The sequence below is a fragment of the Fomitopsis serialis genome (assembly GCF_022376445.1).
Source record: "Fomitopsis serialis strain Sig1Antser10 chromosome Unknown B0H18scaffold_20, whole genome shotgun sequence".
Taxonomy (NCBI): domain Eukaryota; kingdom Fungi; phylum Basidiomycota; class Agaricomycetes; order Polyporales; family Fomitopsidaceae; genus Fomitopsis; species Fomitopsis serialis.
This window is the reverse complement of record NW_025954980.1, coordinates 176,958-197,143: the sequence shown is the minus strand read 5'-3', so window position 1 is coordinate 197,143 and position 20,186 is coordinate 176,958. Positions and strand designations below refer to the sequence as shown.

The following is a 20,186-nucleotide window of genomic DNA, read 5'->3' as shown; positions in this document are numbered from 1 at the left end:
CGACATCTTCCAGCAACTTACGTAACCTCTCCTGTGCATACGTGGCTGCGTACTGAGTGCCGTGAGAATCCCAATACTCGTCTTCGTCCCACACTCTACACCCGCACTCAACCTGTGCGATCTCGACGTCAACTTGCTCTCGCTGCCGCCCAACGATGGATACGTACGGGCGGGTTCTCATTCTTCCATCTCGCAATTTCAACTTCGGTATTCGTGGGCAATACGCAAGGAGCTCTGTCTGGCTGCATTCATGCGTTGGCACTCAGGAGAGCTTGCCCTCGTCATCGGCCAAGGTCGACGATGTGGGCACTTCCTGCTCCACGCCTTAAGGGGGCGCCTCGTACATCTATGAGGTGAGTGAAAGTTGCTATGGTTGGAACTGACGACATTACCGAGTCCCGGAGGCCAGCGACGAGTCACGACGCCGAGCAGATCTCGTGGCCAGCACTCACCTGCACAAGTGTAGCGATACCTATGTAGCACAGACATGGTGAGCCAATTCCTTTCATTGCACGAAGCGAATGCCATTCAGTGCGGTGTTCCCTGCGCTGTATCGAAACCCCCTTCTCTTTTGCAACCAACGTCGCGAGTCGTACGCTCGCCGTGAGGTGTCTAACGCACGGTTCGTTACGCTTGCCTCTGTCCAGCATAATGACGTGCAGGCCATCGATGGTGAGTTCATCATGCATCTGATTCGGTAGAGTAGACGTGGGACGTGCTTGTGTCGTGCACACGTCTGCGTTCCTTAATATCGTACATTTCACCATCGGAGTGGGTTAATCACAATGATAGGTATGCGAGACCCGATTTGACTGCTATGTGCGCAATATACTGATGTTCCCGACAGGCTTCCAGTCGATACCAGTCAGGAGCTCTTAAGTTAGATGCGCTGAGCAGATTCCGTCATCTATGCCCTGATTTCCAACACAGTAGTACCTATATAATCGCACGGAATCGTTGGGTAGCATATTAATGGCTACATTGATGTACTAGTTACTGGGCTACGAGTAATAACGAGCGCTGTTGCCAGCGATACTGTGACGACGTATTTTCCGATTGAACCTGCACTTCCTTGCCGAAGAGTCAGCCTCAACCCACCTGCCGGTAACATTCCTGTGGCCCGAAAATGGAGGGGGGTCGGATGTGCGATCTCACCTCCTGATGGCCTGAGCTGGTCAGGTCTCGCGGATAGGCAACTGAGGAGAGTCTCCGGAGATAGGAGCCTTCACCTCTGGGTCAGGTCAGACCGGCGCTCCGCCCATGTCCGACCGAGGGCAGTGGCGGCTGATGGCGCTCGGGCGAATCTGACCTCTCCCCGAAATGGGCGTGTATTCTCAGCACGCTTGTTGAATGAGTCAGTTTTTGACCTACTGGACCCCAAGCCTGCAGGTTCGCACCTAACCTAGCTTACGACCATGTTTATTTTGATGCCAGCTCACTGCCACGAACTTCAGGCTCTTGAACTTGTTGGCGCACCACACAATTGATGACACAAGTACATGACCATGAAACGACTGGGTGGGACTTTCCAGTACACAAATCTCGACCACTCACGGTTTCGGAACTTCAGTAGATCGCTGGCTACTATGAGCCAGATTAGTGACCTCGGGCTACGCGGATTCGTCGATTCGAGCCACCGTGCTTCATTTCCTGCATAATTCTACATCTTCAGAAGTGACACGGCGATGTATCGAGATTACATGTATGCTTAGTGCGGCGTGCGGATTATGTTTGGACAGATTTGTGCTCAGTGTTTCGTGAGTAGATCTGGGACTCGCTGGGTCAGCGTTGTACTGATTGTATCGCGCTTGCAGTTGCCGCGAATAATGAAGGCAAGTCTCGCATCCTAGTTGAGTGCCGGAACTTAACAGTATTTAGATCACGGGTCGATTTCTATCACTGGCCCATTGACTATGTGTATTTCGCTACGTGATCACGACGTTTTCGCGCTTCAGTATGGGCGGCAGTGAGAACGTCTCACAGCGCGCAGCGACAATCATATCATCCAGGAATTCATCAACAACTACCAGCAGTCGCCTCTCTCGTCTAGTGAGTTTACCAGTATCTGGCGCCTCGTTAAAGACCCCTCGGTGACTCGCGCATACAGCTGCACACATCCTGTCACCGGGATGCCCGACACAGTCGAAGAACATGAGACTGATGCGCTAGGCTATTCATCTCGTGCGGTACTATATAAACATTCCGCTCCCAGGTGGTTCAGACAGTGTTTGTTCTCCTGATCTCACCGCACTGCAACACTCCGTCGCGTCCCATCCCCCTTCTACTCCAGCAGCCCAACCCAGCATGTTCGAGTTCCGCCACCAGCCAAGTTGAGAACTGCTTACATCATATATCTTCTCGTCACAGGGATCTTCTTCCAATTGCCCTACTGCATCATACGGTCAACTATCCCTTCTCTGCGCACTCGCCAGTCATGGACTCTGAAACGCGAGATCATGACTTCCCTCATGCGAACCTTCATTGCGTCACCGCTGATGACACGCATTCGTCCTGTGCGCGCTGAGGACCCGAAGGCATTCCTGACCAACCCGCCGGCAGAACACATAGCGTACGCTCGCTATGAACCAATTTCCCAGGAGATGATAGTCGGAGAGGTGAAGGAGCTGGCAGAGCTGAACGGTGTCAAACCCGTGCCATTCTGCGGGTACTGGATCAAGTTCAAAGGCGCGGCTGGCAAACCCAACCAGAAAGCCGGGCCTGACGAGAAAGTCCTCATGCATCTACACGGTGCGCAGAGTCCGTCTCAATTAACATAGTAACTGATCGCCAGTACAGGTGGAGGATACATCGCTTCCTCGTCATACCCAGAGGGCGATGGCTGTGGCAATTTCTACCATGACCTGCTTTCTCAATGCGCCAGCATGTGGCGTATCTTCTCCTGCGGATACCGCCTGTCATCATCGGCCCCTTTCCCTGCGTCCAACGCGTTCCCAGCAGCACTGTTTGATGCGCTCGCAGGCTACTACTACCTCTTGCGTGTAGCTGGCTTCCGCCCCGAGAACGTGTCCATCAGCGGGGACTCTGCAGGTGGCCACCTCACGCTCGCGCTCACCCGCTACATCGCCCTCCACCGACCCGCGGGTCTCCCGATGCCCGGGCAGATAATCCTGATCAGCCCGACAGGCGAGTGGGAACCCACACACGACGGGCCGGACGCGTCGTTCCGCAGGAACGACCCCTCAGACTACTCCACACCATTCTTTTGGGGCTATACAAAGCGGAGCTTGCTGGGAAACATGCCTGACGAGGCCGTTGTGAACAGTCCGTGGATCTCCCCCGCATCGCTGCTCCTTTCGGAGATCAAGGAACTGTTCAAGGGTCTCCCCAGGACCTACTTGACTGTTGGCGATGCTGAGGTGCTCCTAGATGTATGCCATACGTTGCGCGACCGGTTGATCGCGGGTATCGGGGAGGAGAACGTCACTTACGTCGAGGTGGAGGACGCCACGCACGACTTCGTTACTCAAGACTGGCACGAGCCTGAGCGGACCGATTCGATGAAGCATATCGCCGCATGGGCGGGGTGGTTGTGACCGCTAGTCGAGGCTCTGCGTTCCTACATTGTATACTTACTGTCCTTTAAGTTTGGATGGTGTACCAACGTATAATAATGTTTGTGTCACCTCGTTGACGCATTGCCAGAGTGCAATAGTACTATACACCGGTCTCTAGCCCTCTCTCCCGGAGACCAGACGCTCGCTTGTCTGTGTGTGTACTAATGGTAGTTTTACTGGTCTCAGTATAATCTCAGTTTCTGGCGGCCCATTCACGAAATCAATGGATCGTGAGCCAGCAGCTTGAAGCCTCTCTCATACCAAGTCATTGAACTTTCAAGACACGTAAGTATATACACTCACGACACACTATTAGATCTGTGCTCTCCTGTAGCACCGTGACAGCACTTGGTATGCCACGTCAGTCAGGAAGAGGAACCCACGGCGTCCGCGACAAGCTGGACCGCTTTCGCAGAGCGTGGTGTTATGGAACACGCAAACTCGCGAGGATGACTAGGAGGCGTTAGATGGCTTCTATATTGTCGACAATGCCACTTGAACCATGACTGACCTGACAAGCCCGGGAACAAAGCGAGCCTCCGGCGTGATCTCTCTGCCCTGCAGATCACGAGCTTTCTTGATATCTAGCGTAGCTATGATGTTCGAGATCGCTAGAAATGCGGCCGTGTCTGCGAAAAGGCGACCTGGGCATATCCTGTGGACCATTGTCTTCATCTCGATTTGCCACAAGTGTCAGACAGCTCACCTTCGTCCATGTCCGAAGACAATGTTGACTGGATCTGCTATCTCTGCATTCAACGGCCGACTCTGATCGGAAAATCTCTCTGGGCGGAAGACATCTGGATCACCGTAGACCTCTTCGCTATGGGACATAGACCTAGAAGAACACAGTAAGCGACGCATAAAAGCCTACGGATGTGTACATACCACAGATTAGCAATGACCCAAGTGTCACTAGGGAGGTCCAAGCCCTGGTATTCGTCGTTTTCCGTCAGATAATGTGGAATGCCTATATAAGAGATTGGACGGGATGCACGGGGTAGGTATGATGTAAATGCACACTTAAAGGGGTAGGTGGATTCCAGCTTGATGACAGCCCAATTAGCCAAGAAATTCATTGGTCCTACTAGTGAACGCACCGATACACCTCCTTCAGCACACATTCTACGTATGGCAAAGCTTCCCTGTCGGCAAGCGTCGGAAGTCGGTCTCTCCCAATCACGCGGTCAACCTCGTCTTGTGCTTTCTGGTAAGCGTCGGGATGAAGAACCATGGCTAGTAATAACGTGAGCAGCAATGTTTTGACCTACGGAAAATGCTCAGTTCAAGAGCAGTAGTCAGATCATTCCCGACTGACTGTATCTGTCCCAGCTGGATTATATGCTTGTCAGGTCCCGCACTTCCCTATGGTCACGAAGCAGATACCCACCGGCATACATGGCAGCACAGGCACTAATGATGTCAGGTTCTTCTTCTGCAAGACTGCCCGTCTTCATTGCGTCTTCAATGAGCGTCGATATAATTGATGGTTTCGCACAGCCCGCTACCTGCCAACCTCGGTGAACTGTCGCGTCATCTCGCAAGGCCGGTGTGCTTACAACAGCATTTCGAGCCATGTAATACGGCTTCAGTTTGGCATCCGTAATGATAGTCCTAGCATCCAGTACTTTGCGCTTCCAGCTCATACCAGGTAGCCATGTCGGAAAGTGTTTCACTGAGTTCCGCGTCAGCTCGGAAACCGGCTAAGCGACCTGACTCACCAATCGGGAAAAAGTCCACTGTAGTACCGCCAGAAGGACCCATTGCAGTTGTCAACTCCATGGCACGATCAATGATATGGATGTATGGGTCATCTGAAGACGTGACTTTGTGGCCGTATACACTGTCCATGATAAGTGCCGTTATGTACCTGCTAGTCTTGAGTCATGGTCATTGAGCAGTTGTGCCACGGTACGTACCGCTTGACATGTTTTGTGAAGTCGTGGGGTTCGTGTATCAGGGCCGACAACAGTATATATGTCTCCCTCTGTTGCAACTTCTCGAACTGCCGAACTGCCGCCTTATCCCCGAAGGCATTCTGAATCCATCTACGCTGCTTGCGACGATGCTCGGAATTATATGGAAGGGTTATCACATCAGGATCCCAACCCAGTCTTATTATATCTCGTCAGCGCGCTGAACTCAACGTGACTGTGACAATCACTTACAGCTCAGTCAGCATGACCATCCGTGGCCGGCTTGAGTACCTATTGCCCCTCTTGTCAAGTAGTTCTCTCGCTATCTTCTGTGTGTTGATGATTAGGATTGGCCTAGTGAACATTGTTGCGTAGATGAGATTCCCTGATGCGCAGCTTCGTCGTCAGAATACCCACTCCTGGCCAACAGACATACCATATTCCTTAGACCAACGAGCAAATGTTTTCTCTTGGTATTCCGCGGGAACCTGGTGTACGTTGCCTACGATCGGAAGAGGCTTCGGACCAGGAGGTAGCCTGAGTAGACGGTTGCGACCGAGCCATCTGCCATGAGATACAATAGCAAGATAAAACGCGGCACACAACAAAGCAGCCCCGATCAAGGCGCGGGGAGAACACAGCTGGTACATGACGAATTAGAAGTAACCGACTGAGAGAGATAGCTAAATCGTACCCGGTCGTGCTCGGTTTCTGGCTGTTCTTATACGCTCAAGTAAGAATCAAGCACGCGACGTATACACGCAAAAAGAAGCGAACAAGTGTCCGAGTATCTGTGGAGACATGTGGAGACATTGCGGAGAAGTACTGAATGGAGCACTTATGCGGCGATCAAGAGTCCATTCTAATCTGCAGACAATATTAAGCATGGAGTTGGTATGGAGTAGCCCATGATTACCGCTGTCCGATAATTGGTCCGTCAGAAACATATGGCAGGGACCATACCTCAACCTGCTGAGCTTCCTCTACGCCGAACTCTCTTAAGACACTTCTGGCTACGGAGAGCAAAATCTGCCAGCGTGTCAGCGGACGATAAGATCTCGAACGGAAATAGTTGTCTGGAAGGGGTAAGAGAGTTGCGCCTCGACAGACTCGTGGACATGTGCACGAAGCGCTTCGGCTTGTGTACCGAGAGACAATTGAACAGTTGCTGTAAACGGAGTCCACCAACGCTAGTCCAAGCAACGCAGTCAACAGAAAATCATAACACATCTGAAATCACGACTCCGTATGTTCGTCAGATTCAGAAACTCCTATTTGCAGTTGCACAAAAGCATCAAACAGTCCGAGTTTCCGAACAGCGTCTAGGGAGCGAGGCGACCGTACCTTATCTATCTTCTTGCGGAACCATGATGATTCCCACTCACGTCAACACCATCGATATACACATCGTTGTATGTGTCGTCCGGTGGCTCTGAATCACGTCCGCTGTTTTCGCAGGCCAGCACACGCTGTGTTACCAGCATGAGCACAGAGCACGCAACTTAACAGTGACGGTACATGGTACATGATTCCTGCGTGACCCGATGAGCCAGAGTGCAAGAAGACAGTGTCGAACTGAGCGCACCGAGGTGGGTACTTCTCTTTCCGCATGAATGGTCCACACCTGTATCACTCAATAAGAATCGTAGACTGTGTGCGAACGATACGTTATGTACCTGTCAACCACTATGCGCAAAGGGTCCCTATCCGATTGCTCCACAGCAGGACGTTGATGAGCAGCACTCTTATAATAAGTACACCGCGCCGACATAAGTACGCGGGCGTGCGTCCTTCAACCAAGCGGCGAGGTGCACACCTGTCCAAACCGTCACAATCTCGATGACGCCGTAGACGCATCTGAGGAGAGGCGTCTGCAGGTAAGTACGTGAGCCCGAAGGAGTCGGTCAACGAGGTGACGATGATCCGACATTGGCTAGTGAGGCTGTTGGGGACATGATTCAACGCGGAGAAGAGCGCGAAGAGCCATGTCTTCGGGTCGAGCAGGGCCTCGATGACTCTGTCAAGAAGCGAGGGCGAATGCTAGGTTGGTACGTGGACAAAACGCACTGCTCGATATTGCAGTGTTGTTCTCGACACCAGTTTGATCTGCATTATTTAATATTAGCAACCCGGAGTCCCTCAGAGGTAGCTTCTTTGTCGCACAGACCTGGAGACGTCGGATACCTTCAATATGTCCTTCCCGTGTGAGGAGCCAGGCGTTAGTTGGCGAGTCCGGGAAGTATAGCCTGAGTACAGGTCATCAGCACTACGACAATCGACTCTTTGCGAATATGATCCAGCTCACCAATAGGCAACTGCAGTGATCAGTGTCAAGATACCGGTGATGGACACCAGCCTCGTGAATTGGCGATGGCCATGATGAACATCTACACGCATCATTTGACGATGACCGGCCACCATTGCTATGGTTCAAACCCCTGGGTCTTGAAGCTTGACATGTGAAGTCCCGAAGCTGATTAAGCCCGAGATACTTTGCGCTTCAAAGCAGATGAACCGGTATAGGTTATGTTGGTCCTGTCGAGGCATCTGGGGCTATGTCTTCGGGTCAGTCTTGACAATTTCCGGGAAGCAAGACACTGTAGAACCAAGGGATGCCCCGACTTTGCCCTGACCTCAGGCGGCCTCCGCTTTGGATTGAGCTTGGCGGAGCCCACGCAAGGACGGATGAGATCAGACATGTATCACTTTGCGATGGGAGAGAGGCAAAATGCACCCGGCGAGAGACAGACCTGATGAGAGCAAGGTCAGTTAGTAGGGGTCGCGTACTCTATGCCAAGTACTCTAGATCTAGATCTGGCCACGGAAGTACAGATTCTAGGACGTATGACCATACATGGTATGCCCGAGACATCCCCGAAGTACCTGGTGAGCATCAGCCCAGAGCCAGGTCAATCCTACCCATAAACTTGCCTACGAACACATCAACCTGGAGATTCAACATAAAAAGAGGACAGCGGAGTGTCATATAGGACGACCGTGTGGAGGCAAAGTTCAGGCGATACTGCGACAAGTACCTCAAGGCCGTTCAATGATTAACGCGGGATAGACCACATGATTGCACCAACAACGAAAGGACCTGAAGAGGACGAGTAGCTACGTACTCAAACGGCGGATTGCAACGATAATGCATAGTGAAGGGAGCATTGGAAGGTTCCGAGGCGGTATGTGCGCGAAATGAGAGCGCGGGCCAGGAGGAGATGAGAAGGTGATTTGACGCGTCGTATATGGGAAATGCCGGACCAATCAGAACGCAGGAACTCGGACTGTCGCGCAGATTCCGGCGCGGGCTCTGCTGGCAAATCGCCATACCGGAGAGCAGAGAGGGGATGCCGTCGCAGCTCCCCTCTCTCTCCTCCCCCGAAAACTGCCTTATTAGGCCATCTTCCCCCTCCTCGTCCTCCTCCTCCTGCGCCCTCTGCGCCCTAGCATGGCCCTCAAAGTCGACGGCCAGGTCGCTGTCGAGCCCCTCGTGGCCAGACTGGATAAGGCGGAACTACAGTGGCCGTCGTCGCCAGACTCGCCTTCACCACATCACAGCCCCATCGCCGCCGACTCTTCCGCCGCCTCCTCCTCCTCCCACTCACCGTCGTTCCCCGCAATCAGCACGCTGCCCGATGCCGTGCCCGCGTCGAGGCCCTCAGAGGTCGTCGTCGTCGAGGCGAACGGCGGAGGCAAGGGCGCGAAATCGAAGCCCGCCTCGAGCGTCACCGCAGCCAAACCCGCGTCAGGCCCGGCCGGCGCTAAACCAAAGTCCTCCAAGGCCCGCTCACCGTCTCCCGCCCCGCCTCCCCCGCCCCAGCCGCCGCTGCGCACCGTTCGCCTCGACATCCCCCTCGGTGGTCCCGAAGACTATGAGGTCGACATCGCAGCCCTCAGCAAGACCACTGGTCAGCGGTCACCCACACCGCCTGCTCCCGCGAAGCACGACACAAGCGACGAGAGTAACAGCGAGGGCGACGACGAGGGCGACGGCAACAAACTCAAGAAGAAGCGGAGAAAGGTGCGTCTACAGCCTCGCTAGTCTGCGCGTACCCTCATTGTTCAATGCAGAAGAACCGTGCCTCCGAGTACTACGACACGGCCGACCCCTTCATTGACGACTCTGAGCTCGCGCAAGACGAGCGGACCTTCTTCGCGCAGACGAAGCAGAAGGGATTCTATGTGTCGAGTGGACAGGTTGCGTTAATGAATACGTGCGTGTTCTCATTCGTTATCCTCTTGCGTATGCCGGGCAGGTCGCTAGAGTGCATTCATCGTTGTGGTCCGTTATTACCCCTGGTCTCGTCGCCAACTCAAGCCAGTGCGTCTGGCCTACAGCTTACCAAACCTCTCGCGCAGAAGGACGGGTGATTAGAATCTCGAAACGTTTTCTTCAATCACTGTCCCATCACACTATAACGAACATTGGCCTGACCTACATCGTTCAGAGCTCCCCCAGTATCGAAGAAACCAAAGTCAAAGAAGGTTGTCCTTGCGCCTTCTGCGTCCGTCGCCGCGGCGCTCTCCTCCGCTCCTATCCCTGCTTCCCTCGCGGCAACCCTGTCACAACCTCTTGTGCCAAGTGCACCTAAGCCGCCACCGTCCCCGAAGAAGGTGAAGATAGAGAATGGGACACGGGATGTGCCCATCACATTACCATCCGACCACGAGGAAGCTGCTCCAAAGCCCGTGAAGAGGAAAGCGGAGGAGCCGCGTGCGGAAAGCATCCAGTCGGGCTCACAGGAGAGCGCAAAGAAGAGGCGGAAAACCCGCGAGATCGTGAGTATTCGGTCCGGGCGCTCTGGGATCGCTCTGACAACTGCCGTAGCAACCATTCCATCCGGACCTCGACGAGATGTTTGAGGAGTTGAAAGTCGCGATTGCGAAAGGTGGGTGACCGTCTGCGAGAGGGTTATTGCTGTCTCACTGAACGCATGACAGAGAACTGGGAAGTCAAGGGCAAGTTCCCACCCGGCCTCAAACCAATGTTGGCGAAGATCGCACTCAAGGCAATCCTACTCGGCGAGTACGACGACAACTTCTTCAACATTATGCCGACGCTCTTCCCGTATAACAAGTTCACTATGACGGTACGTGTCCAGAGTAGTCGTCGTCATTCGCGAAGCTCACGTTCCGTCAGAAATTGATCAAACGGACGGTGTGGCGGGATCACACGACGCTGCTCGTCGAGCGACAAGAGGCTCTGCTTAAGGAGCTCAAGGTGCTCGCCGACCAGGGCTTCCCGAAGGCGCAGGAAGAGTGGGAGAAGAGCGTCGCGGCGTGGGAGCGGCGGCACGAGCGCACGAAAGACTCAGCCACTGAGGCCGGCTCAACCGTGCATTCGGTTGAAGGCACGCCCGCACCGGGCGGGTCAGACACGACGACGACGCCTCGCCTTACGTCGCGGCCGTCGATCGAAGATGGCAATGACACGGGCATGGAACATCAGGACGATGAGACCGCAGCGCAGAGCGGCGCAGCGAAGCGGGACGCGCATCCGCCCGGCAAGAAGTATCGTTTGACGGACACAATGAAGGCGATCATTTGGCAGCTCGTGTGTTTGAGCAATGAAGTCGTGAGGTTGGAGAACGAGAAGAAGTGGGTGTTCCGTCTGTGTCATGTACGCGGGAGGAGTGTGCTGATGGGTCGCATAGTACTTTGGAGAACAATAATCAGGTAGTGAGCGACCAGGGCGTGAGGAAGACATTATACCAGAAGGTGCGTCCAGATTCACCGGCTCTGGGACATGGCTCACCAATATGTAGATCGTCAACGCCTTCCCTGAGGGCTGGCTATCGTCTGGGCAGATATCTCGCGAAGGTCAGCCGTTCTGCTCTGGTGACTGGCCCCCTGCTTATCATTGTTTGTAGTGAGCGTCATGAAGAAGAAATACGAGAAGGATGCCCAGGAGAACGAGGCATGATCCATGCACTCCTCGTCTCTCATTCCTTCTACGACACTTGCATCACTCGCGCATTTACACTGTTTCTTTGGTTTTGTGTACGCTCGTCTAATCCGGCACTGAGTCTTCCCTGATGGACGCTCTGTACACCATCTGTGTTATTCGTACATTATGTTGTAGGCGTTGTAATGATAGTAGGAGAGCGTTGCTCTGAATGAATCGATACATCGATCAGCCTCCACTGCGTGCTCGTCTACGCGACTTCCTCTCAGGCTCCAGCAACTGTAGACTTGGCATTCACGATAGTGAGCAGGTCTTCATGAATCTCGCCGATAGGACCGTACATCTCGCTGTTGTCGTCCGAGTCCTCGGACGACAACGAGAGAGCGGCGGCTTCGGCTTTGACGGCCTTGTGTGCCATTTACGGTGCTCGGCGTCCAGCAGCAAAGGCTTGGATGGCCGGTTCGATATCCATCCCATGCTCGTGCGCAAAAGCCTCCAGCTTGTGGAGATTCTTCTCGGCAACGTGGATACAGTTCGCCTCTGTGTCCCTGATGTATTTGAGGAACTGGATCTGGAGTTCCTTCTCACGAATCTTGGAGTCGAGTGCAGTGCACTCTTGGACACGAGCTGTAAGGGCAGACCTCTCCATGTCGATCATGAGGGCGAGCGCATCTTCAGATATGTCGTCGGGCTCAGGAAGACCTGTGTCGCTAGATGTCTAATAGACGACATTAGTGGTATTCGACTTTTGAGACATAGGCGAACATACTAAGATCCAGGACGGAAGTTCGCCGCCGAAACTATCAACAAGGTCGCCGACCTTGATTCCTCGGATCTGATGATGTAGTGCTCCAGGGTAAGGACTGTATCGAGCACGTCCCTTGCCCTTGCCAGGGCTACGCGAGGTGTGGCGGCTATAGTCCTGTGATGGAATGCTGGTGGAACGACCACGGGCCTCCCTAGGAGTTGCTGGATCCGGATTTCAGCCACAAACCTCAAGTCGCTGGTTGTAGTACGTACCAGGAGCCACTGAACTTGAGCGGTCAGGGAATGATGTTGCCGGCCCACCATCTGAATGCAACGAGGGATAAGATGACACCATTGTGACTGGTGAATTGTCCTTCTGGAGTTCGATGTTGGGGTGGACAGAGGTCATAGTGCAATGAGCGTGAAGGTATCACTGCAGTCTATGTATGTATGTCAGTGGTGGAAGGACGAGACGAGACGGCTGTGCTCACCGCAGGCAATAGTTGATAAAGAGACCGTGTGAGTCGGTGTGACCTTGCGTTGCACGAGAGTACGTACGCAATACGTACCAATTTGTGTAAATACTTTGCTCTCGTGAGGTCTGTCTCTCTCAGGATATAGTCGGTATCATACATGGATGTTCCCGTTGCAAAGTGGTGCATGTCAATTTCATCCATCCTCGCGTGGGCCCGCTAAGCTCAAGGCCGAGGCCTAAGGTCCCGAAGGCATCCCTTGGTTTACACTACAAGAAAGGATATGTCATTCTATCGGTGGTCTTGCAAAAGTCTGCAACTACGTCGAAGTATCGCTTGGGCTCTTCGAAGAACGCGAGGTGCGTGCTGCGTGCAAACTGGACCCATTTCACGCGGTTCACTTTGTTGAAAATAGGGACGAAGTTGACGTCTTGCGCCTCGTCCATAGGCGAATTGACGAGCAGCGTCGGGCACGATATGTTCTGCAACTGGTCGACGCACGACCACGTCCGCAATGTCCCGACGATGTATATGTCGGACGGTCCGATCCTAGCATCGCGCGCAGTTAATACGCCAATGTCCCCCAAAATTCAGCGGCATGCGACTCACATCGTAGTGTATACCGTCGGGTCCTTATCCATCGCCTCAAATGACTGGAGTAGCTCCTTGGGCCACGGGTCCAAGTTGCAGACGTGCCTCTTGTAGAAGACCATGACCGCATCCTGGTACTCCTGACTATCCGTCGTGCCCCAACCTCGTGCTTCTTCAGCACCTGCTGAACGTCATCTGGCAGCCGCTCTCGCAGTGCGTCCATCCCTCTCGCCCACAGCTCCATCGACGGCGAACCGTCCGCGAGGATGAGGTGCTTCATCCCTTCGGGGTGTCTGTTCGACGCGTAGTGCACCGCGAGCATGGACCCCCACAAGTGCCCGAGCAAATCAAAATCGTCCTCGACACCGAGGTGCGCGAGGAGGTTGTCGAGCTCGTCCATGAACACGTCCATGGACCAGAACTCCTTCGGCTTCCCCGCGGGTGGGACGACTTGCCGATGCCGATCTGGTCGTAGAAGATGACCGGGATGTTGTGTGCTTTGGCGAACTCGGCGTGGGGGAGCATGTAGTGGTGCGAGATGCTTGGTCCGCCGTGGAGCGTGACGAGGGGCCGCGCGCCTGGCGAGAGGTCGCCGACTACTTTGTACCAGGTATGGAATGTCTCATGATCGTAGGTGAAGGGGATAGCCCCGGTGGTCTCCGTCGTCGCAGGTGATCTTGACTGCAAGCTGAAGCTAGGGCGGGGGGACCTTCAACTTGCCCGTGGTATCGTGAGCGCTGTTATATGCCGCGCTCGAGGGGCATCCTTCGAAATCTGATCTCAGCCATTCCACCAGATCCTTTCCACGAGCGTTGGTATGTCGTGATTTGAAATGATGCGCTCACTCTGAACAGTGGTCTGCTTGCTTCTCTCTACAGATAATCATCAGGAGGTGCACACATAGTAAATCATCGACGACCCGCCTACGCTGTGACGTGCTCCATCAACGTGGGCAGCTCTGACTCGTCCCACGCACAGTTTGACTATCACAAGGTGCTCTCTCTCCGCTGAGATCCGCGCCACTCTTGAGCTTGAGGCACGACGTAGTGCGTGATATCTTCCAGGAGTCCTAGTCAGTCATAGTCTTTCCCCCAATGTCTGCACTGATACGCGTCCACGCACATCTACTATGCCCGGTCGTCTACCTATCCGCCCATTCACTCCGCGACCTTTATGTCTTGCTATTCACCGACCTCTCAGGTCGTTTGCGAGTATAATGATTGTATGGAGAGAGCATGATCTCCGGTTATCGACAGTACTGCACATTGTGACTTCAGTCTCAACGTTCAAATATCTAAGTTCACAGGAGTCAACACGACAACTACATACAAGGGACAAGCGGATCTTCAACCGCAACTACCAGAAGACTCATTCGAGCCAAGAAGGGTGATGCCGTGCTAGGTTCTCTGCTACTGCCTCTTGCTCAAGCCTAATGTTAGGTACTACGTCTGCGTCCGAAATGGTCATCGAGACTCGTACTGTGTTGGTGGTCATTCGTATGCACAGAGTGTCGCAAACTGGCCTACTTGCAGCAGTCTCGGCATGTTCTGAACATTGTTTGACAAGAGCGGCCAGTCCATTCAATTGAAGACAGACTCGGAGCGAGTGTGTCCACCAAGGTCCGCCCTTTTCGAGCGGTCATTTTGACACCTTCCCTTTCCGGCCATTTGTGGCTCGATCAGGCAAGCGTGCGTACAATGCTCGTAGTGGCGTGGATTGATCTCTTGACGTAAATAACTCTGGACTCGTCATGTTGTATGACGGACATACGTAGCTTCACTCCTGTCACTAAGAACCCCGCGTGTATATAAGACACTCTCACCTGAGGAAAGAGACATCATCCTTGTGCCCGAACTTCCTCCACCTCCCGAGCGCGGCAGTTCCCTGACCGACATATACAGTACTCGAAGTCTACAATTCAAGTCTCCGAGACTTCAAGCTTTCCCACTTGCCTTTCCAGCCTTGTGATGAGCTGCCAGCGCGTCCACTTCGCACATCTCTGGCAGGGTTGTATGTAGGAACGAAGGTCAGTCACGGTTTGCTTCATTTCGTCACGTCGCGAATCAATCCGAACCGCCTCAATTAGCTTGTCATACCACGTGATCGACGCGACCCTCTCCGACTTGAAGCTTGAAGCTTGAAGCTGAAGCCTCCCAACTACCGCTGTTCGCACTTCTTAATCATCTGTATATTTGGATACATGGCCACTTTGGTTCCAGTTCTCTCCCCAGAGGATATAGAACGCGCCGCAGACGTAAGCACTAGGCATCACGGTGATTGTCACTGACTCATATTGTTGCAGCTCATCCGGCAAGCCTATGCGCCACAAAACCATCTCTCGTCCGAGGACCAAAGGCGGATTCAGCAGGAGCTCTTTGAAATACAGAAACGGCCAGAAGCATGGGGACTGGTATTGCCGTTCCTGAATTATAGCGACCCAAACGTGCAGTTCTTTGGGGCTCATACGGCACAAGTGAAGATCGCGCGAGACTGGTGAGTGTTGCTGCTACAGTCGTTTGCATAAGGGTTGTCGCATGCGTGCGACGAACACCTTGTTCTTGGCTGGCATGACGTACCACCGGACCTGGTCAGTCCCGTTAAATGTGCAGAGTGCACAGAGCGGGTCCTTGACGACTCTCATCCTTGGCCACGGTATCAAGGACGCCTAGCCTGTACCCTCGTCACGCAAGATAGATGGTACCTAGCGCGATTCCAGGTATTCCGAATGTCTCGGACGAGGGGCGCAGGTGCTGCGGTCGTCCTGCCGAGGGGTGCCGTGGCGGATGTGCGGCGGGGAGCCACAGCCGTCGGGAAACGCAAAACGACAACCGTTTTGCAGATGACTGTAGTCTGGATATCGGGCTGGCGTCATGAGCTAACATGGGTATCAGGGCAGCTTTTCCTGAAGACGATGCTCCACAACTACGTGACATGGTTCTAGATGTGACGGGTCGCGCCATGGGCAGCGGCAAGAATAAAGTCATTCTCCGCAAACTCTACGTTGCTGTACGTCCACCGGTCTGCCATTTGGGACGCTATTGAATGATCGTGCCCGCTAGGTGACATCTTTAGCCCTCAAACTTGCGCCAGGAAATCCGTCTCGATGGCCTGACTGGCTAATGTCGTGCATCAATACGATGTCGACCCTCGGTGCTACGACCGAGCAGATCATGGATTTCCTTGCGATCGTTGCCGAGGAAGTGGAGAGTGCAGACCTGCTGCCTGCAAGTAAGTAAGTGCTTCAGCGTAGTCTTCAAGCCAGCCTATTCATGACCTGCAGGATCCAGGTGCAAAGCAGCTTGCGAGAAGTCGTGCCGATGGTTATACAGGCCATAACATCATGCATCACCGTCCCACAAGCTCTAAGCGCACCCCACCAGCTCTCGTCCGCGTTGAAATGTCTTCAAGCATGGTTCCCAATACTCCCCGCCAGGTGCGTGTCGTCGGCCTTCACTAAGCCCTTCCTTATATCTACTCGCAGCGATCTTACACCGCTTATCCCGTTGCTCATCACGCTCTTGAACCCAATCTCGACGGCAGCTCTAGAGTTTGATGAGACAGCGTTTGCGGGGGCGTCCGAAACTCTGCAAGAACTCATGACGAAGTCTGCATTCGCAGATGGTTCAGCGAATCGAACTCTCACAGAGCCGCTCCTCATTTGGCTCCACAGCTATGGCGGCCGGATCGTCGAGGAAACATTGAACAGTGCGCCGTATTACTAAGTATCCCTCAACAATTTAGACTCACCTGCTCCAGGCGGCTTGGTCGACCCCGTCTCACACTCCTTCTGCAAGCTGCTGGTTGCCCTGGGCGACCATTCTGCTATGTATCTCGCAGCGAACATAGCCTCCTCCTTGCCACCCGCACCCTTTCCTGAGCCTCCACCACCAATCAGCTTCCCTGCGCCTTCTCTGCCGAACAAGTCCCAGCTCGTCCAGACATTCCTTCGCCTGCTACTCGCGTATGCGGCATTGCCCGGATTCTATGGCGTGGACGAGGAGGAAAGCGAGCTGACATTCGGTTTTTGGTATCTTTACCAGGAGGCGCTGTGGAGCGCTGAGTACGAGCAGGAGTTCGAATTCGGGGATGGGGATGTGGATGCAGAGCCGGGAACGGACAAGACAGAGCAGGCGCAAATGCGCGTGGCGAGGGGTGTGTACTCGGAGCTCGTGCAGGTTTTGAGGCGAAAGGTGGTGTGGCCTGACGCTGCTACGTTGCGCACATGGAACAGAGGTGTGTGTGTCCGTGCTCTTCCACTCGGGCAAGCAATTGACGTGACTGCGCAGATCAACGAGACAAATTTCAAGCGTACGTCATCCATCCATTTATCACGAGCGTTCTGAGTTCATTTGTGCACCATAGTTACCGCAGAGACGTCGGAGATATCGTCATAAACGCGTAAGTCTTATCCCTCTGTACGATAGGCTCATGGGCTGAACGTTCGCGACAGGTATTACATCCTCCGAGACGAACTATTGGCCTTCTACGTCGCCGATCTGCTACAGCGGCTTTCATCAAAATCACCGAATGAAGGCTGGGAAGTAAGCGATCTGAAATTGCCCGCCGAAGCTGGAATTGACTGGTATACGGCAGGACATCGAAGGCACCTTGCATTGCGTTCTGGCCGCTCAGGAGGCAGTGCCAGTCGAAAGCAATCCTCATCTTGCTCAAATATTCGGACCTGACATACTCGGTCGTCTTCCCGTCACGGGGAGTGGCCGGGTACGCCGCACGGCTCTGCTACTGATAGGTATGCACTTGCTTTCGCGTAGAGCTCGCGGTTCTGAGTTTTACTACTTTAGGCTCCTATGCTTCCTGGTTCACTACTCAGCCGCAAGACGCATCTCCCTTGCTCATGAACGCAGTCTCCTACATCGCCGTAGCTCTTCCTGATCCTGCGTTGTGCTTGCCAGCTGCGAATTCTCTCCGTGACCTCTGCGACGTGAATCGGGCCGTTCTCGCGCCACATATAACTGCGTTCGGAGCGTTGCATGCGAGCCTGACTGGAATCCCTGTGAGTCGGGAAATTCGATTTGAGGTGGCATGCGTCTTCACAAGTGTATGATCGATAGGATACAGAGAAGGCGAAAGTCACACAATCTATCGCTAGTATCATTCAAGCACTTCCTCCTGCCGAGGCCATCTCACCAATCGAGGTAATGTATCGGCCTTCTTCTAGGGTAACATGTACACTTACACAATTTACAGGCGATCCTCTCTCCTGTAATGGCGAGCCTCCACGAGGCACTCCAATCTGCCGCACAGGCGAGTCGACTATTTGCTTATCTTGTATTTTGTATTCAGAGACTCATGGCCAAGGCCCAGCGACCTGACGAAGCTCGAGCGATTGCGGTTCAGAAGTTGATGACAATTACAGGGGTTGCCAGCGGCTTGACACGCACAACCGAGATCATAGTGGTTGTGGACGAGAGTCCGGCCGCCCAAGAAGAATCCAAGCAGATGATGCGAGCGCGGGACGACCCACGTATGAGCCAGTTACGAGCAGGTCTCCTTGCCGTCATCAGACGAATCGTGGAACTTTGGACAGAGGATGCGAGCGTATCCGGTGTGAGCTCGAATACACTCTCCGGTGGCTTTTGTTGACCATCTATGTCAGGCTCTGAGCGAGTTGATTCACGCGATCACTTCGCTACCGACCGACGTCACCCTCCTCACCTTACCTCCTGGGCCTTTGCTGGAAGTAGTCTGCATGGCCGCTCAGACGCAACTGACCGCGGTGTGGCTATCGTTGACGACCTCTCTGATTATCCAGCTTGATCCCCCGTCTTTGCTTCCCACCACTTTCAAGTCTGTTCCGACGAACGAGGCCGAGCAAATCGCGCTGAATGTGCTGGGCGTGTTGTTGCAGACAAGTCTGAGCGTGCTTGGTCAGCCAGATGCTTTGGAATCGGTACGTTGCATCCACACTACGCTCGATGTAGGCAACGATCCCACGACTGCTCTAGAATCCCGATATCGTACAAGCGTTCTTCAGTTGCATGGACAAGGTGGGTCATGTAGCTCGCATATCGTTGGTCACAAGCTCAACGTTCATGCTTAGACGGCTCAGCATTTTGTCACTGCATTCTATCGGCTCCCCTCGGATATATTCACTGCTCTTATGCAGTGCTCGATCACATCACTGGGGCTGCAGGAGCGGTATTCTCTAGTAGGAGCCTCCACTTTCCTTGTGAGTAATCCCTCAACGTGCTTGAACTCGCCTCCCAAGTGATGCTTGTGCAGCGAACTCTTATCAACCGCACATGTGCGGTAGATGAACTCAGCGAAGCCAAAGTCATTTTTGCCCAAACCCATGGTCGCTCGTTCATGAGGGTAGTTCTCAATGGCTTCGCAGGCGTAGCACCTCGATCCGCTACTCCGAACCTCATCGAGTTGCTCTCGACGCTGACACAACGATTCCCTGCCGAGAGTCGCCAGTGGATGACAGAGGTGCTCTTCGCTGTAGGTCATCACATTTCAGCCCTTGTCTCTGTCTGAATACATGCCCGCCATGTCAGGATGATTTTGTGCAATGCAGAGCAAACGACGCGGCCAAGGAACAACTGATCAAAGCAGTCTTTGGGTATGTCATCGCTGGTGCCACAGCAAAGGATTCTCAGACTCAATCGGTACCAGGTCACGCTCGATCAAGCGCGTGAGAGATGCAGCGCAGCAGTTCGTACTTATCGCAAGAGGCTTGGAAGGAACTAGCTTTGGCTACACTTCAGTCACGATGTGAAGGCGAACGATTGGACTCGACGAATCGCGGCAGTATATGACAATGTTGTACATCATAGTAATGTGACCTGTGTCACGACTCACCTGTGTTGCTGCCAAGTTGCTGCATGCTCTAGGCCAGCGTCCGGCATACTTATGGTGCTCCCCGTCATGATTCATTCCTTACAAGCGGTATCTGTGCGGCTGACACCAAGCTATAGATACACACCGACGACGTCCATGACGAATCGAACCGACGAAC

The 20,186-nt window shown here is 53.7% G+C and overlaps 6 protein-coding genes across 6 annotated transcripts; 3 read left to right on the top strand and 3 right to left on the bottom strand.

Moving 5' to 3' along the window:
• Positions 1-2,220: 2,220 nt before the first annotated feature.
• B0H18DRAFT_996895 (Alpha/Beta hydrolase protein) lies at positions 2,221-3,879 on the top strand. The gene is made up of 3 exons (XM_048045440.1): positions 2,221-2,306; positions 2,368-2,748; positions 2,797-3,879. The coding sequence occupies exons 2-3, from the start codon at positions 2,457-2,459 to the stop codon at positions 3,552-3,554; spliced, it is 1,050 nt and encodes a 349-aa protein (XP_047895380.1). The 5' UTR covers positions 2,221-2,306; positions 2,368-2,456; the 3' UTR covers positions 3,555-3,879.
• A 61-nt stretch (positions 3,880-3,940) lies between these two features.
• On the bottom strand, positions 3,941-6,141 carry B0H18DRAFT_1153209 (cytochrome P450; the record flags this gene model as incomplete). The annotated part of the gene is made up of 13 exons (XM_048035744.1): positions 3,941-4,028; positions 4,087-4,230; positions 4,282-4,413; positions 4,464-4,545; positions 4,599-4,621; positions 4,676-4,842; positions 4,894-4,907; positions 4,966-5,083; positions 5,135-5,250; positions 5,297-5,453; positions 5,503-5,689; positions 5,744-5,876; positions 5,928-6,141. 13 exons carry the CDS (start codon positions 6,139-6,141, stop codon positions 3,941-3,943), a joined length of 1,575 nt encoding a protein of 524 aa, XP_047895379.1.
• A 2,798-nt stretch (positions 6,142-8,939) lies between these two features.
• B0H18DRAFT_953565 (uncharacterized protein) lies at positions 8,940-11,414 on the top strand (the record flags this gene model as incomplete). Its single annotated transcript, XM_048042199.1, has 9 exons — positions 8,940-9,512; positions 9,563-9,705; positions 9,940-10,270; positions 10,320-10,380; positions 10,433-10,581; positions 10,632-11,111; positions 11,168-11,209; positions 11,257-11,311; positions 11,362-11,414. The coding sequence occupies 9 exons, from the start codon at positions 8,940-8,942 to the stop codon at positions 11,412-11,414; spliced, it is 1,887 nt and encodes a 628-aa protein (XP_047895378.1).
• Positions 11,415-11,814: 400 nt separating this feature from the next.
• Positions 11,815-12,552, bottom strand: B0H18DRAFT_1117423 (uncharacterized protein; the record flags this gene model as incomplete). The annotated part of the gene is made up of 3 exons (XM_048033584.1): positions 11,815-12,114; positions 12,166-12,365; positions 12,417-12,552. 3 exons carry the CDS (start codon positions 12,550-12,552, stop codon positions 11,815-11,817), a joined length of 636 nt encoding a protein of 211 aa, XP_047895377.1.
• Positions 12,553-12,885: 333 nt separating this feature from the next.
• Positions 12,886-13,619, bottom strand: B0H18DRAFT_1117422 (Alpha/Beta hydrolase protein; the record flags this gene model as incomplete). The annotated part of the gene is made up of 3 exons (XM_048033583.1): positions 12,886-13,165; positions 13,226-13,338; positions 13,389-13,619. The coding sequence occupies 3 exons, from the start codon at positions 13,617-13,619 to the stop codon at positions 12,886-12,888; spliced, it is 624 nt and encodes a 207-aa protein (XP_047895376.1).
• Positions 13,620-15,404: 1,785 nt separating this feature from the next.
• B0H18DRAFT_996864 (ARM repeat-containing protein) lies at positions 15,405-20,114 on the top strand (the record flags this gene model as incomplete). The annotated part of the gene is given in 22 exon segments (XM_048045439.1): positions 15,405-15,461; positions 15,510-15,700; positions 16,099-16,213; positions 16,267-16,439; positions 16,488-16,640; positions 16,689-16,912; positions 16,964-17,440; positions 17,494-17,515; positions 17,570-17,605; positions 17,658-17,748; positions 17,801-17,957; positions 18,010-18,221; positions 18,280-18,363; positions 18,416-18,472; positions 18,533-18,775; positions 18,825-19,118; positions 19,174-19,215; positions 19,269-19,397; positions 19,451-19,669; positions 19,726-19,790; positions 19,844-20,033; positions 20,045-20,114. The coding sequence occupies 21 exon segments, from the start codon at positions 15,408-15,410 to the stop codon at positions 19,944-19,946; spliced, it is 3,141 nt and encodes a 1,046-aa protein (XP_047895375.1). The 3' UTR covers positions 19,947-20,033; positions 20,045-20,114.
• Positions 20,115-20,186: the final 72 nt, after the last annotated feature.